Genomic DNA, 17,266 nt, shown 5'->3' with positions numbered 1-17,266 from the left:
CGACTCAGAAACCACGCTTTCTTAGGCCGAGCCCACCTGCAGGATGCTCTCTACAAAAACTGCTGCTAACAAAGTCAAAAGTATGAATGAGAAATCTGGGTAAGAGAGATTTTGATATACTGAAGCATCAATGGATTCTCAGTTACCAGCATGGGCATGGGACTGAAGGATGCCCAGGGCTCTCCCAGCAATGATAAACCCAAAGAGAAATGAACCCCGACCATTTTAATACCCATAATGCTAAAGTAATAACAGCAGCATAATCTAAGGGAGGGCACAGATAGGGAGAAGAATGATTCTAATGTAAACCTGTTATTGATCGGAGACTTATTGTGGTATCCAGAAGGGATAGAAAAAATTAATAACAGAAGAAAATGAGCAACCAAAGGAGCATATAGATGCTAAATTTCAGTGGTTTTCTCTGTGCTTTAACCTTGCTAAGCCACTTCAAGAAGATCATTGATCGTTAAAGGAACAATCTAAAGCATTAACAAGAGATGATGCTTTTAATAAGCTGAATGATATCCAGCATTCCAGCCATGATATTGGAAAATCAGTCCCAGCCAAGCAGCAAAGTGGTTTTCATTAGAGTCCCTACTGCAGTTAGAATATTCCTTCTCCATGTCCTGCAATGACCTTTTGATATGCTTCAGAGAAGAATGCTTCAATACACATGTAGTTTCAGAATTCCACCAGAGCAGAAAAACCAACAAAGGCTGGATCCATCAGGTTTTATTAGATTACCTCAAATGAGACCAAGTAAAATGCAGTCTTATTCAGAGCGAGATGTTAATTTACCAACTTTTTCAGAAAATTCAAGATCATTGCTGAGTCATTGTAGCAGAAGGGAAAAACCTCATGAGGAAGCTGGAGAGAGACCAAATGCAGATGACCCCAAGGAATTGAAGGACATTCAAAAGTGTGCCCAGTGAACTGTTTATTGCCAAGTTGTGTGTGGTCATCTCAGCTCCCCTCACCGTGAATGACAGGGCTGTCACCAATTGTGCTGCTCTATTAAGTTGGTGTAATCTATAAACCTGTGAAGTAAATACTTTTTCTTTAAATCATAATGGATTAATATAAAAATAAAAATTAAATGAAGGTCCTTACTAACATTCCAAACATAAAGTTGGTTAGCATGAAGTTGTCAATGTCCTTACTTGAAAGACAATCGGAATTACTGGCCATGATGGTGACTTTATATATCTTGCGTACTGCTCAAAAGCAAACTGGACAACAATACCAACCAGGTATGGAGCAAGAGTAGCAGAAGCTGCAGGGCCAGTCCACGGCCAGACCAAACCCATGGTCACCATAGGAATTATAAGACTAAGCACCAAGGCAGCACCAGAAGCGATTCGGTGCCCCAACTGAGGAGCTGGGATTCTGTGGCTATTTGTATCAGAAACTGGCTCAAGAGGCCTCCGCAAACTGTCTATTAGCAGAAGAAAAACCGCAACACCACAGTAGAAAAGGGCTTCCGTAAAGAACAATATGAGAAAATCTGCCGATAGAACAAAGGATTGTGGAGAAAAGGAAACCATCAAACAGGGCAGCCAAATAACCAAAACAACATTTAGAAAAGAAAGCATAAAAGATTTAATAAGACATGCACCAACAGATTAAATATATTGCAGTATCAAAGGGACAACTTTTGCTGAGAGCTTCTATTCCCAAGGATTACTAGGCAAAACAAGCAGAGATAAAAGTGTATTCAAGAAGGAATAAAGGAGCTACCAATTCCTCACTCCCAATCCCCTGAACAAAACATGGAAAACTTAAACAACACAGATGAGTCTCCAAATTCCCCAACTTCCCCAAATTTACCAAGTTCTGAATCACTTTATGAGTCTTCATCTGATTTGAATTTCCTATTGCTCTTAAAAAAGGGTCTGAACTTGCACTCAACACCCTATCTCTAATTTTGTTTCCTATAGTCAGCTTAACCCATCCTTTAAAGTCTTTACTACTAATCTCTCTGGTGTGAGTATCCCAAATTCTATTCAGGAAGCTTTGCAAGATCAAAAATGGAGGAGCAGTTCAAGAAGAAATGAGAGCCTTACACAAAAATGGGACATGGGACTTGGTAGAACTTCCTATTAGAAATTTCTTAGGTTGCAAGTGGGTGTTCACAGTAAAATTCAAATCAGATGGGAAAATTGATTGGTACAAGGCTAAGCTGGGTTGCAAAAGGATTCACACAAACTTACAAGATCAACTACCAAGAAACCTTTGCACAGGTTGCAAAGATGAGCTCAGTTCAAGTTCTACTCTCACTTGCTACCACTCAAGTCTGGCCTTTACACCAACTAGATGTAAAGAATGTTTTTCTTTATGGAGATTTAGAGGAAGAAGGATTCATGGAATTGCCACCAGGCTTTGAGGAAAATTTTAGCAGAAGGAAAGTTTGCAGATTAAGAAAATCTCTTTATGGATTGACGCAGTCACCATGCGCTTGGTTAGAAAAATTTTACCAAGTCAGTTCATGATATTTGCAAAGCCAAGTTGATCACCCAAGGTTTCACAGACATGAAGGAGGTAGGTCACTATACTAATTGTATATGTAGATGATATAATTGTGACTAGAAATAACCTGAATGAAATCAGAATTTGAAGGATTCCCTTGCTAACAAATTTGAAATTAACCTAGGGGACTTGAGATACTTCCTAGGCGTTGAGGTGGCTAAATCAAAGAACAAGATTTTATTGTCCCATACTAGACCAAATATTGTCTTTGCAGTTGGAATTGGTAATCAATATATGCATGCACCAAATGAAAAACATATGAATGCAGTGGTGAGACTTTTGAGATATCTCAAAGGAGCACCGGAGAACTCCTATTTTCAAAAATCAGCAACCTAGCGGTGGAGGCATATACAGATGCTAACTGAGCAGGTTGTATCAATGCTAGGCGGTCTACTTCTGGGTACTGCACGTTTATTAGAGGCAATTTGGTGACATGGAGAAGCAAAAAACAAACAGTTATGGCGAGATCTAGTGCAAAAGCTGATTTTAGATCAATGGCCTTGGGAATTTGTAGACTCCTATATTTAAAATCTCTCCTAAGGGAATAAAGATGGAGAATGATAGACCTATGAAGCTGTATTGTGACAATGAGGCTGCCATAAGTATAGCTCACATTTGGTGCAATATGATAGAACAAAGCACGTTGAAGTTGATCGACATTTCATTAAAGGAAAGATAGATAGCAGCTGATTTGTACACTATTCGTGTCAACTGGAAAACAATTAGCCACAGCTCCAGGGAATCCTTGGCAAGCTGGGAATGATCAATGTCCATGAGGAGAGTCTTGAGAATCCAAAATCAAATCAGACCATAAAGCTTGGAAGAGTTTGCTTTCAAGCCTAAAATTCTGGGATTAATTAGGCTAATTCGTTCCTATATTTAGCTTATTTATAGGAATTTTACAGATGTTTTCCCATTTTATCTTCCTAGTTTTTAGCCTTGATCCTAGCATTACTCATGTATATATTTAACAACAACCATGTACACAATTCAGAGAGTCGGATTAATAGAAACATCTTTTCCCTCCCATCCTCTTGTTAGTTATTGCTTTTCCATCTAGATATCCCACCCATATCTTTCACGCTCTTCAGTTAGACTATAAATATCATGTACTAGTACATTTTCTGGTCTCTCTAGAATCATCAGTTCCACCTAGTCTTAAGTACCATCAATAATCTTCATGACAACTTGGAAAATTTTTATGCATTCATGCATTTCATTTTCTCTTGCACATTGTACCCACATGATTATACAGGCTACAATTAGCCTTAAAAGCAATTAAAATGTAGATGGCACCACAGAATCAAAGAAAGAAAAAAACCTAGGAAGATCCATACAAAAATTTCTACAAAGAAAAGAAAAGAAAAGCAGAATTACCAAAAGCAACCATTCCCTACCAGGCCCACCCAAGACAAACATGATTATTTATCTAATTTTTGCCAGTCAAACTAAAAGGAAAACGATTTTAGAAAAACAATACTTCTGCACCAACATAGCCAAGTGTCCTCACCTGTTAAAAGAGAATCCTCAAATACAGTTGAAAGTATTCTGCGCAGATAAAGCGAAGGGAAAATGAAAGAGGCTACCAGGATAGAAGGACCAATGAACCATAGCAGGTTGTTCTGATTCCTTGGTGGACCAGATATAAGATCTTCATTCGCTCTTTTGTATGGACGATTGTAAAATGAGATCAAACCCGGTTTTCCACCAGTACCCTCTGAATGGAAATATGTAATGCTCGCAGAAGGGATGGCTTCAGCATTAGGATGGTACTCTTCTTGCTCTGAAGTATCTGGTTTGAGTTCATCTAAAGGAGATTGGTCTTCAGAAGTAGCAAATAGAATAGCATGCCTCTTCAGAAACCTTCTTTTTACATTGAACATTCCATGTATGATGTGATATGGCTCAATGACTAGCAATGACAGAAAACGAACAAAAAAAGACAGACATGTTCAGAGCAGCAATAATCAACCTGGCAATTGTACACTGTAAAAGTGACCATGAAAGTTAGGACTATGACTCAGCCAAGCTAAAACATGCATCTGAAAAGGCGAAATTAAAGCTTACAGTAACAGTTAATTGTAATTTAGAAGCTCCCATTTCAATATATTTCATATCAGGTTCACTAGAGAATTCTGATTTGATCTGGCTAAATCACACTCTAAAAACAGAATTATATATCCTGGAAGGAATCCAATAAATAAATGAACCTACCTTCAGTATTTCTCATCAGCTGCACATCATCTTGATATCTGTATTGATCTCCGTGATGAGCTCAGCTGGATGTCAAATCATAAGAGTAGTGGAGTGGAAATTAACATAGGCCACTTTTTTAGTAGAAACTTACTCAAATAGAAGTGCAAAGTTTACACACAAAAAACAAAGAGAGAGAGAGAGAGCGGAGGAAACAGTAGATATGACTATATTATGCAAAATCTTAAACTTATATATTCATGAATGCCATGGATAGATTATGGTAGCATCAAATATGAATCTTAACCAATATAGGAAAAGCCTTTAAACTGATTAAGCACAAAAAATCAAAGCCCTATAATTTTTAAGATTGTCACAGAATGCTGCACTTCCTTGACAGACATCCTCAGCAGGACTCAGTCTACTTATTGGTGAATCCAGGATGTGGAACCTACTCTGCTTTACAAAGTTTGACCAATATGCGAAAGTACCATAACTTTTTAGGATCATAACAAAATAACTGAAGAGGCATAGTTCAACTTTTTCATATAACACTGAATGCTTTGAGGCAAAAGCAGGGTGGTAGGAAGAGTAGTAATTGATGATGATAGAGCCAGGGATCATACAAGCTTTAATATACCACAGTGCATGACTTGAGGTCAGTGAAGTAGTGTGGAAGTTATAAATATCAATAGAATTTGAAGCTACACTGACAACATAGGAGCAGGAGAAATGAAAAATCACTAGAAATGCTAGAAAATCAGTTTCTTTTGATATGAAAAAGCTCAACATTATATAAACCTGCCTGAACTTAATGATAATACTTTCAGAGCTAGCCCCTACTCAATTTTCTAAAAGGAATATAAGATTGATCAGTTATCATTCTTACACAGGTCAGAATAAGATATGCAAATGCCAAAAGGATAAACAAGAGAAAACCCCTCCCTCAAAGGAGCCCACCCAATCAATGAAATCTATTAACGTTGAAGGACCATCTTTTATAAACATCTTAGTCTCCAACCATAATAAGTACACAAAAGAACCTTTTAGCCTTTGGGTGGACAGCACATTGTCTTCAAAGGTGATTTTGTTTCTTGCCTTCCAAACCATCCAAAAAATGCATAAGGGCCCCGCTCTCCAAAATTTCTTGCGCTTTTTACCCACAAAAGATCCATTCCAACTCAAGAGGGTTTCCCTAACCGAAGAAGGAAACACCCATGAAAGTCAAAAGAGAGAGAAGAACATCTCCCACAAAGCCCTTGTCTTTACACGATGGATAAGTAAGTGATCTATGGATTCCTCATTTATATGACAAAGATAACACCTATTTGCCAAAGCCCAACCCCTCTTTTGGATTTGGTCCAAAGTTAAAGCTTTTCCCCATGAGGCCTCCCAAGCAAAGAAGCTTACTTTTGGTTGCACACGTAAGTTCCAAATGATCTACATTGGGAAGTAAATGGAAGAGTCCGACTCTAAGGCTTTGTAGAGAAACTTTACAGAGAACTTACCACTCTTCATTAGCGTCCACAACACCCGATCCTCCTCATTCATATTCCCTCTCTTCCCACTCAGCCATAACAAAAGGCTCTCCACCTCAACCACCTCCCAATCATTGAAATGTCTAGTAAATCAAGGACTCCAACTCCCCTCACCTTTTGAGACATTCCAAACATCTTTCACCCAAGCCTCTTTGGAAATAGCAAAGGCAGATAAAGAGGGGAAAGAATCACACAAAGGTGAGTCCCCACACCACCTATCCCTCTAAAAACTCACCCTCTGCCCATTACCCACCACAAAGGGAAGTTTACTGCTTACGAAGTGTCAAAGCTTCCTAATTGCTTTCCACAACCCCTCCCTTACCTCGCAAGAACACCAGCCACCTCGATCCTCCGCATACTTCCCACTTATCACTTTTGGACCTCTCTCTCATTCGCAAAATGTCAACTCCATTTGCAAAGAAGAGTCTTATTAAGAATAACAAGACTCTTAACCCCCAAGCCCCCTTTTCTTTTATCTGAACAAACGGTTGCCCACCTTACTAAATGAGGCTTTCGCTCAAGAGCCCCACCACCCCACAAAAAATCCCTCCGAATCTACTCTAGCCTCAATCTGACCAACCTTGGTAAGTGGAGGATAGACATGAAGTAAATAGGCAAACTTGATAACATGCTTTGTATCAAGGTAACTCTCCCACCCTTAAAGATGTATTGACGCTTCCACATAGCCAATCTCTTATGAAACCTCTCCTCAACTCCATCCCAAGCTATCACAGACTTGAAAGGAGCACCCAACGGAATCCCCAAGTAAGTGGAGGGTAAACTTCCCACCTTACAACCAAGTTCTGAAGCCAAATCCTCCACATTCTCCACTCTTTCCATTGGGGTCAACTCACTTTTATCTAAGTTAACTCTCAACCCTAAAATAGCCTCGAACCACATAAGCAACCAGCATAAAAAAGTCATCTGGTCTTGGGATGCCTCACAGAATACTAAGGTATCATCTGCAAATAGCAAGTGAGACACCATGACCCCTTCACCCCCTTTTCCCCTCACCTGGCAAGCCAACAAAAAACCTCCTCAACAACTCTTTTCAAAAGGCAACTTAAAGCCTCCATTGCAATCACAAACAAATAAAGAGAAAGGGGGTCTCCCTACCTTAAGGCTGAAAAACTAGTAGTGAACAAATAAAGAGAAAGGGGATCTCCCTACCTTAGACTCCTAGAGCTTTAGAAAAAGCCAGAAGGGGTTCCATTAACCAAGACTGAAAAACTAGTAGTGGATATGCACCACTTGATCCACCTTATCCACTTCTCCCCAAAACCCATCTTTTCCAAGACCGAAAACAAAAAGGACTACTCCACATGATCATAAGCCTTCTCTATATCAAGTTTGCAAAAAACCACACCCCCATTACTTTTCAAAATCGAATCAATGGCTTCATTGGCAACAAGCACTGCATCCAAAATTTGTCTACTCTTCACAAACGAATGTTGGGCCTTGGAAATCACTTTAGTTATCACCACTTTTAGCCTATTTGCCAGCACCTTAGCTAACCATTTGTACAATCCTCCCACCAAGCTAATTAGCCTAAAGTCCCTCAAGTCTTGCGCTCCCCCCCTTTCTTCGAAATCAACACTAAGAAAGTTGCATTCAAACTCCTCACAAAATGACCATGTTCATGAAATTCCCGAAAAAAGCTCATCACCTCATCTTTTCCAAACTCTCAAGAGGACTGCCAGAACGCCAAAGAGAACCCATCCGGACCTGGTGCTTTGTCCCCACTAAAACCCGAAAGAGCACCAAAAACCTCCTCATAAAAAGGTTTTTCCAGCCTTGACACCTCTTGATCATCCAACCTTTTAAAGGACAGTCCACTTAAGTTGGGCCTCCAATCACTAATGGCAGAGAGCAGAATCTAGAACGCTCTACCCACTTCCTTTTTAATATTGCTCTCCTCAATGAACCACATTCCATTTATTTTGACTCTAGCCATTCGGTTCCTCATTTTATGAACATTAGCCATCCCGTGGAAAAATTTCGTATTTCTGTCCCCCTCCCTCAGCCACACTTCCATTGATTTCTATCTCCAAGACACTTCTTCATAAAGGGCTCATTTTTATAGTTCTCCCTTGCTTCCTTCCTAACATCCATCTCTTCCAGAGAAAGTGAGCGAGAACTCTCCTCTCTATCCCAAAAATCCACCAAGTTCAAAGCCAAAGCATTCTACACTTCTATCTTACCAAAGACGTCCCTATTCCAATTTCTCATAATAGGTTTCAATGCTTTCAGCTTTTCAGCCAGAATGAAACTAGCTGACACACTAAAATTGAACCCCTCCCACCACGTCTTTGGAACAATCTTAAAACCTTCATCCTTCAACCACATATTTTCAAATCTGAAAGGTGTAGGACCTCTCCTCAAACCTCCCCTGTCAAGAAGAATAGGAAAGTGGTCAGACACCGGTCTAGGAAGAGCGCACTAAACAGCCCCAAAAAAACTACCTTCCCAATCCTCAAAAACAAGGAAATGATCAATTCTCGACTTGGACTGATTATTCAAGCCACCACTCCAAGCAAAGTGACCTCCCTATAGGGGCAAGTCCCTTAATTCTAAGTCCTCTATCACCTCTAAAAATCTCCTCATGGCAAAGGACAACCTTCCACCTCTACTACGCTCGAAAGGGAATTTGATCATATTAAAATCACCTACCACACACCAGGGATCACTCCACAAACCTCTAATAGCCCCTAGCTCACCCCAAGAACCTTCCCTGTCCTTCTTCAGTGTGGGTCCATACACCAAACTTGACAACTCTAATTCTCAACCTTTCTTGTCAGTTTTTTGTTTCGGTTGTAAGGGGGTGAGTGTATCTTTCTTGTATCTCACGGGCCACTATTTTAGTGCCTCTTTTTAATACAATTACTCTTCTTTACTTATCAAAAATAAATAAATAATAACATATACAAATTCCATTCTACAGTTTGGTGTCTAAGATTGTATACAAATCCTCAAGGTCCAATATCATTATTTTCTAGTTTTGTTAGGATCAATCAGGACTCATTATTCATTTTCAAGGTGGATCACACTGTTCATCATGATGATCCTATTTGTGTCATTTTGGCCTTGTTTATGTCATCAACTGAATCTTGCTAGAAGTTGTTGGAATTCCAGAGGAAAGATTTCATAAATCCACAGATTTGATGAACCAAATTAAGAAGGGATTCCTGTGAAAAAAAAGGAGCTATGGTGGTCCCCATTTCTACTAACCACCCAAATCACATGAGTCAGTCATAAGTTGGATCCACATTGAATCTGACATGGATTGTCCTATTCATACATGAAACCAAAGGGAAGGCTTGTTTTCAAACCCAAATTGAACAAGGTCACACCACACTAGTGTTTCTCGGATGAACAACACCTCAGGTATAGAAATCAATTACCAGATTGAACTATCCACGCCGCTGAAAGCCTTCAATCAAAGCACAATGACACAATTATCAAGGGCACTCTACATCCAGATATATCCATACCTCATGCAGGCCTCTCTCTTGGAGCTTGCTATGCCAAAAGCAAAAGAAATCCCAAGCCTTTTTCTCCTTTTTAACACCTGATGTTACTACATTGAGGCTGCTCTGATAAGTACAGGATTTCTTTAGATTTTTATTTGTCACCCCCATCAGACCACCTCTATCCACCAAACTTGACAATTAGAGTTGTCCTAACCATGATCACCACACCGTATCATATCCTTGCCTAACTTCTCACCATCCAATAGATCTAACCTACTCTCTAGGCTGGTTATAATACCATTCCACTTAAAGTGCACTTTTTTTTTTTTTTTTTTACATTTTCTCTTCAATGACTCTCACTGGCCTGCAACTTCATATTGAAATGTTCTAGATTCTTCAACTAAACCCCATATAGAGCATAATAAATGAAAATACAAAAAAAAAAAATGATAGCATAGAATAATTTTAGGCATAGTTCATCCTGATTTCATCATGGCAGCTACTCATTACAGAACTGAAAAAATTTTACAAAAATTTATAAGATGCCAGAAATGCAATAATATCCATTCTTGCACAGAATAGACACTTAGTTAAATCTCTTAACATTTTGTCCAAAATGTCAGTTAAAAGAAGCATGTGAAGAAAAATGGCGAATTTTTCATCCAATGGCAAGGTTAAACATGCGGAGAGGAAAATAAGGTGGTTAAAAAGACCAAATATAAAGCTGAACTCAACAGCTTAAGAGCAAGAGGAAACAAATCCTATGGATAGAGAGCAGAGCCAGGAAAGAATTTGTAAAGCTGAGCCCAACCATTGAGGTTACTGACAGATATAATCATCAGGTATTTTAAGACTGATCAAAGATTGGGTACAACTTAGCACTCTGGATTACATAGGAGTATTGACAGGGTCTTCTCCCTTACACTCTCTTGCTCCCTTGATATAACAATTCCAGGAAAAACCCAAGGGCTGAAAGCTTATCAAAAAGTGCCTCCACAAATTTCTCTGGAATATGACCATGGAAGTGAAGGTAGGTTGTGGTAAAATAATGTGTTACAGTGCCCATGTCAGGTTTCTGTAGGTGACAGAACATTCAGTTAGTTTCACTAGGTCATAAAGAAGATCCCTTTTTTTCTCTTTTTCCATATTCTTATCCCTGATTTGGTAGTAGATTTCCTCTTGCTGGATTGCCCATGGATATACCGCAAATGGGTGAACCACATGTACCGCTCATTCTGATTGAGCAACTACCTTACTTCATTATTTTTCCACATATCATGTCACAAAATTGTGGGTTTCTCTTCTGGTTATTGGAATCAAGAAACTCCTTATTAAGACATTTGATTCTCCAGACCAAAACTCAAACTCCAAATAGTTGGGATAAGGTTTTGTCGAGTTGAGCTTACACGAACCAGGTAGTAACAATGTGTTCTTTGTAACAAAGTAAAAAATATGGTCAAGAAAGTAAATGTACACACCATTTGAGCAAATGGCTACCAAAATTTTAGAGAAATAAAAGCTATTTGACAATTACAGAACCAATAGGTTCACAACCGTGATAAGATTCCTAAGCTATTGAAAACCACATAATACAACTATCAACAAAATGACCCAACAATTTTCTTCAGAAAAAAGCCAAACTTTTCTCGGTAACCAAACAGAGGAGCGAAAACGGACCTGGAAAATCCTCCTGGAGTGAAAAGGTGAAGAAAGAGAAGTCGAGACACAAGAAAATGGAGAAGAACCATATTTTACTGCCATATTCTGGAGGCAATAATCTCAGCAGCTCAATCTATTACCGACTCCACCAACTCATGTTAGATTTTGAGGCAAACCCATTTGAATTGAGTGAAATTCAGAGACACCCATTTGAAAATTTTCCCGAGATAATGAAGAAAATGCTCGGAAAGGGATGATCTCGAAGATTCAGAAGAACGGGTATTGGAATCCGGGGCAGAGAGCGAACCAAAGAGAGGCTTTTCTTTTGTTTTTTTTATTCAGGAGGTTGAAGCGAGCGCTTTTTGGACGGACCCGCTTCTCTCATCGCCCTTTGATTCTTTCCTTGCATTGATTTTTCCTGTTCTTTTCTTTTTCCTTTCTCCACGTTTTTCCGTCCGGAAAACTTGAGGTTAGGCTCTCTTGGGAAAAAATAAATCCTAGCAATCAGCTCTGTTCATTTATATATTAAAAAAAAAAAATCATTTCTATATAAATGTCCGAAGAATTCTCCCCAAAAACTTCATGTTTTCTTCCTCGTTTCCTTTCTTTTCCATGAAGACGGAAAAACAAGAAAATCCCGTTTTGTAACCCTCCAAGTATGGGTCTTTTGGAAAAGCTTTTTTTCCCTGATTTTCAAAATAGAATTAGAGTAGAGAGAGTTACAAGACAACTAAGATGATGTGTGAAACACAGTTGCTCCGTCTGGTGCCACACTAATCCCATTTTTCATTCCAAATTGAAGTCTCAGGAGAACACCAAAGCATAAGACATGGAAACAAGGCATCATTTCATCAGTATCTTAATGTGATTCACACCTGATCTAGTGTTCTTACATCGAAGGAAAAAAAACAAACAAAAAAAAAACCAACTCCCAAAGAGATCAACATAAAGGGATGTCATGGCCAGTGTTTGTAATTTCTTTTTCATGTTCACTCGGCCGGAAAAATGCAGAAGAAATGAGCCATCTTTATGACTATGAATCATCGAAGAATACCTCCCATAACGTGATAAGGTAACAAACAAACAAGAGAAAAGAGAAGACCCAATGCCCATGGGTAATGCCTAACTGATGCAGTTGAAACCACTTCCACCTCATTATGGAACCTCAAATGTAAGCAACTGGATACAGAGTAACAAATAATTAAGGAACTTGTGCAAGAATAAAATCATTGCTTTTTTAAAAATTACAGGATTGGAGTGACTGCTTGTTATAATCCCTGACTTGTGCTCAAGGGACCAAGAACCCCAAGTCCAAAATGGGGTTTTTGCAAGCACTGTTTCAAAAATCTCTAACGTTCCAAACACTTGCAGAAGAAACTCTAACTTCAGCTCACCCTCTAGCCTCGCCAACAGCTTTTTCAGTTTGTCATCACTCAAATCTAGATGAGATTAGCCCTCTTCAAAAACCTGATTGTTCTGCAATAATAGGGCCATATCGACTCCACAAAGTCCAGGTACCTCTCCAATAACCATTCTTGCAAATCTTTCAACTTTCTTCTTGATAGCTCTCTGTAGTCCAAGTTCTTGATGTCAACAACAGGTTGCCAAAAACGAGCTTGTATGTCTTCTTTAAGCTTGCCGTGAGCAATATAAGTATAGGCCAGAAGATAGTAAGTGGGTATGTTCTTGACTACTTTAACTGTCTGCTTGAAGCTAAAGACATACAGTGCACATATCCCTTGGAGCATCTTGATGTAAAGAGCAACAATCAGGGGTCCAAAAACCCACAAAGGAGCCAACTCCTTCGAAACTTCAGGTCCATAAGCCACATTAACAGCCAGGTACAAAGGTATGCTGCAAATAAAACACTAGAATTAGAAGCAAAACAGATTTTTGGGATTTAGCCTAGCTTATCATGGACAAGAAAGAATAAGCTGAAATTTGTACAAGCTGAATGCAGAGAGAGAGAAGGGGAGTGGATGGGAGGGGAGAGAAGAAACATTGGGTCAAACCCATTATACTTACAATATCAGCAAGGGTATCTTTATCACTGCGTCCATACCCAGAAAGTAGAACCAAACAGCCTTTAGAATCTCACCTCTGTCCTTATTCTGAATCTCATTCTGAGTTTCTGATATTTCTTTCACAGCTGGTCCTTCACCTAAAATCTCATCTACTTCTTGACAGGGCGATTGTGTGCGTAACATTGTCAACCATTTCTTGAACAAGTTCTGTATGGCCAGAGATCCACCAATTGTCCCATTTGCTTCAGAAGAATAGGGAAGAGGAACATTCTGTGATTTTGGAGATTCAGTTATTGTCTCTTCATTCCCTTGTGGAGCATATGAAAGTCTCACGGAATTCTTGGGGGACTTTGATCCACTTGCTCTCCCTCCTGATTCATCATTTTGTGCACTACCTTTAAAGGCAGAAATTTTCAAAGGTCTTCGTTTTGGAACTCGAACACAAGGAGTCCCTACACTGTGGGAACAACTTATCTGAATTTCTAATTGAAGATATAAAAGCATAAAGGAAGAAATTTAAATACTTGCAAATGGACATCATAAATTTTGACCAATATAGGACTAAATAAAAATAGACTCCATTGATTCGGATGATGCTAGCCCATGGAAGCATCATCACATTCTAAACATGAGATCAGTACATTTATTTTTTCACAAAATTTGTACCAAAACCATCTCTTACAACAACAAAATGAAGGGATAAAAAATTGGAATCATAGTTAAATCAATATAAAAAAAATGCAAACCATGTCATTTCCTAAAATCCTAAAAGGATTGCACACATAATACGGAGTGGATTCAATGATCCATGTCAAATGAAATGCCAAATAAGTGAATGATTTCATTTCAGAGGAATTATCTAAATATTACTTAAGAGTGGATCCACATCAGATAAACAGAAAAAGATATCTATGAAGCATCCAGCAAATTCTGCACTGAAATATGGATAGCTGACCATAAGAAAACAACAATTCCACATGGTTTACTGGGTGGCCAGAGTTAAGACCAACCTTAGGTGGCATACCCTTCCGTAGCCTATCAGACATCTGAAATCAGGTGGGGTCAGAATAGCATCCAGAAAACCACGTGACAAAAATGCAAATACAAAATCCTAAATGGAACACAAGAAAAATGAAGGTTCCAACACACCTAAATAGTTGGTTTGGTCACAAGTTAGAAATAAACTTGAACTAATATCATATACATATAGTGAAGTCATAGATTTTACTAGGTCTGATCATTTTTAAGAAGAAAAAAGTCAAATATTTTAGAAAATGTATTTATACGTGTCAGAATCTGATCAACTAAAGCACAGATGAAATACAGAAAAGTTTAATGTTTGATCAACTAAATCACCAAGGTGCTCTAAATTTAAAGTTCCCAAGTGCTTTAGCAAATTAGCATCAATTTCAAGGAGTAAAGCCTCAAAATGAAATTATGAAAGTGCCTTCCTTCCAATATGACAAGATGGTGCATAACAACCAATATCATTTCAGATCATTCCACCCAATTACATTGCATTAGTTACCTTTACCAAGTACTGTTATTTACTAACCCATACTCTAGTTAAATTTATTTTACTTCTACTTAAAAATTAGAACAAACAGATTAAATACTAAGAGCCTCAAAGCCAACAGTGAATCCAATTGTCAACAGTTTAATAAAAGAAGTAGCAACAAAACAAATATGTAAGGAACAAAACCTCACCTTAAATGAAGATTACGCTTCAATGAGAAACTTATATCAGGTTTCCCAACTACGTGACGTGTTTTTACATATTGCTTCAATTTTATCCCTTTGGTCCATGAATGAGATCTAGTGGGAAATGTTGCATAAGAGCCCTGAAATGCAATACACAAGATAATCCTCCACAAAGTTAAGATATATGAAAAGAAACTTAAAGAAAGCAGCTTATTGACTATGTGAGAATGAGATCTTGAAAGGAACGTTGCATCATATGTACTAAGTGTTAGTTTTCATGCATGCAGAATTTATGAAATCCGAATTTAGGGACAGCTTTTGACCTCACCGCAGAATAATAAAAGACAGTGTATAATTTCCACAAAACACTACTTTTGATGTAATTTACAGGAAAATGAAATACCAAAAAGTCATGAATTTTCACAAATTACCGGCACATGGTGAGTTGCCAATGCCATTGGTTCCACTTTAAGCACCCAATCATTTACTCAAGGGGACCTGATTCAATAAACAAGCACAGTGATCAATTCTTTGCAAACATTGGTAGCCCCAAAAACAAAAAGAAGGAAACATAAAAGCCACGGTGAGAAGGAGAACCTATTTAAGAATGATAGCTTCCAATCACAGTTATTCATTGACAAAACTTCAACTAATCACAAAATAAACACAAGCTAGTTATTGATTCAGATATTTCGAACTTTCTCCCGAATAATATTGTTCAATTGAAAGAACTGGTGTAAGACTACATCTAATAATCAATAACAACCAGAACCAGACAATTCCTATAATCACTTGTCAGCAAACGAACCTCCAAAAATGCCTTGTTCACTTGGTGAAAATAGGAAAACAAAAGAAAACAAATTAAAATCTTGAACCCATACTTTTGGAGCATGGGATCGAAAGAAACAAAAAAAAAAAAAAAATACAAGAACCTTCATTCAACTGAACATAGTTAGTATTATGGGCATTCCAATTTTTTGTAAACAAAAACAACATGAACCATAATATTCAAGATTCAATTTTCTTTTCTTTTCCACAATTTTCCAAGCAATCAAGTGAAAGGATAGCGAAAACCGCCCAAGGGTTTCACCTAAAACAACAGGAGACACAATGGGTTATTTTTTCAAAAACCAAGTATTCCCCAAAAAAAGGAAAAGAAAAACTTCATCCCTTGACAAATTATAACCAGAACCCAGCAATGCCTGATTCCACTTGTAAGAAAAACAACTTAAAAATCAAATAAAATAACTCTGCACGGTTGCTGAGAAAGCGCAGGAAAATAAACATCCAAAACAAACCACAAGATGTTCAAAATTAAGTTTTTTTCTCACCACAATTTTTCCCGCAGCCAAAACGAAGAAAACCGGAAACCCAAAAAAAATCTTATCCAAAGCAACAAGAAAAATACCAGAACCAATCAAAAGACCGAACATTCAAATACAAAAACCACTAAACAAAATACCTAGAAAGCAAAACCCTAAAAGCTAAAAAAAAAAATCAAATAAAGGGCACTCACAGAAACATCAAACAACCCAAAAACTCCAATCACAGAGCACTGAATTGCATCACAAAAGGATAAGACGGCGCAATTCAATTACCTACCAACAATAATTCATGGGCTCTTCAAAATCTTGAGAACATGAAACAAAATGCGCCCAAAAAGGCAAACGAAGTGAAGGGTTCTGTTATCTGTTTATTGTCTAATTCAGAATCTATAAAGAGAGTGGATAAAATATTGGGGAAATGAAGAGAAATAAAGAAGCTTTCTTAACAGTGAAATTAGGGTTTTGAAGAATGCTTTTCCTTCCATTTGTCTTAATTCCTCTCTGGATAAAGCACACAAACTCGAGGGTAATAAGGTAATGTCAGGCGGTTAACAAAATTTTTTTTTTCAATAATTAGAATAAAAATGATTTTTTCAAAATAAAAATAAAAATAAAATTGGTGGTGGGTGTTGAATGGCCCGTTTTGGGAGCATTTGGGGCCCGGTCTAACACGTGTGAGCCTTTGAAACCAAAGAAAATTATATAAAATAATTTTTAATAATTTTCTTTTTCATGTTTATGAAAAATTTGAACAATTTGGAGCCATTAAAGTTAGTGGGGTGAATTTATAATTTATTCTTTTAATGGAAAATTAATACTAATAATTGTAG

The 17,266-nt window shown here is 37.9% G+C and overlaps 2 protein-coding genes across 5 annotated transcripts; both read right to left on the bottom strand.

The window, feature by feature from the left end:
* Positions 1-207: 207 nt before the first annotated feature.
* Positions 208-11,883, bottom strand: LOC117934477. Of its 2 annotated transcripts, XM_034856182.1 has the most exons (6): positions 11,405-11,883; positions 4,741-4,805; positions 4,037-4,438; positions 1,161-1,504; positions 803-1,037; positions 208-716 (listed from the first exon to the last, which is right to left on the bottom strand). In XM_034856182.1, the coding sequence occupies exons 2-5, from the start codon at positions 4,754-4,756 to the stop codon at positions 822-824; spliced, it is 978 nt and encodes a 325-aa protein (XP_034712073.1). In that variant the 5' UTR covers positions 4,757-4,805; positions 11,405-11,883; the 3' UTR covers positions 208-716; positions 803-821. The 2 variants fall into 2 exon arrangements, with proteins under 2 accessions (XP_034712073.1, XP_034712072.1); XM_034856181.1 differs by having other exon boundaries at positions 208-1,037; positions 11,405-11,882.
* Positions 11,884-12,209: 326 nt separating this feature from the next.
* Positions 12,210-16,923, bottom strand: LOC117934476. Of its 3 annotated transcripts, XM_034856179.1 has the most exons (6): positions 16,714-16,923; positions 15,709-15,760; positions 15,543-15,609; positions 15,118-15,251; positions 13,412-13,867; positions 12,210-13,240 (listed from the first exon to the last, which is right to left on the bottom strand). In XM_034856179.1, the coding sequence occupies exons 3-6, from the start codon at positions 15,567-15,569 to the stop codon at positions 12,826-12,828; spliced, it is 1,032 nt and encodes a 343-aa protein (XP_034712070.1). In that variant the 5' UTR covers positions 15,570-15,609; positions 15,709-15,760; positions 16,714-16,923; the 3' UTR covers positions 12,210-12,825. The 3 variants fall into 3 exon arrangements, with proteins under 3 accessions (XP_034712070.1, XP_034712069.1, XP_034712068.1); XM_034856178.1 differs by lacking the exon at positions 15,709-15,760 and having other exon boundaries at positions 16,710-16,923; XM_034856177.1 differs by lacking the exon at positions 15,709-15,760.
* Between the last annotated feature and the right edge of the window lie 343 nt (positions 16,924-17,266).

This window comes from Vitis riparia, chromosome 17, assembly GCF_004353265.1.
Source record: "Vitis riparia cultivar Riparia Gloire de Montpellier isolate 1030 chromosome 17, EGFV_Vit.rip_1.0, whole genome shotgun sequence".
Classification (NCBI taxonomy): Eukaryota; Viridiplantae; Streptophyta; class Magnoliopsida; order Vitales; family Vitaceae; genus Vitis; species Vitis riparia.
Note: the sequence above shows the minus strand (reverse complement) of the source record. Positions and strands in the feature narration are given on the sequence as shown.

Excerpts from the sequence above, each read along its gene's own strand:
- LOC117934476 (XM_034856178.1), bottom strand. The coding sequence starts at position 15,569 with ATGGCATTGGCAACTCACCATGTGCCG. Across the intron at positions 15,252-15,542 it reads TGGCAACTCACCATGTGCCG|GGCTCTTATGCAACATTTCC; the intron begins GTAATTTGTGAA and ends ATTGCATTTCAG. Across the intron at positions 13,868-15,117 it reads AAGCGTAATCTTCATTTAAG|TGTAGGGACTCCTTGTGTTC; the intron begins GTGAGGTTTTGT and ends TTGTTCCCACAG.
- LOC117934477 (XM_034856182.1), bottom strand. Across the intron at positions 1,505-4,036 it reads TGAGGATTCTCTTTTAACAG|ATTTTCTCATATTGTTCTTT; the intron begins GTGAGGACACTT and ends TTCTATCGGCAG. Across the intron at positions 1,038-1,160 it reads TAATTCCGATTGTCTTTCAA|GTTTATAGATTACACCAACT; the intron begins GTAAGGACATTG and ends TTTACTTCACAG.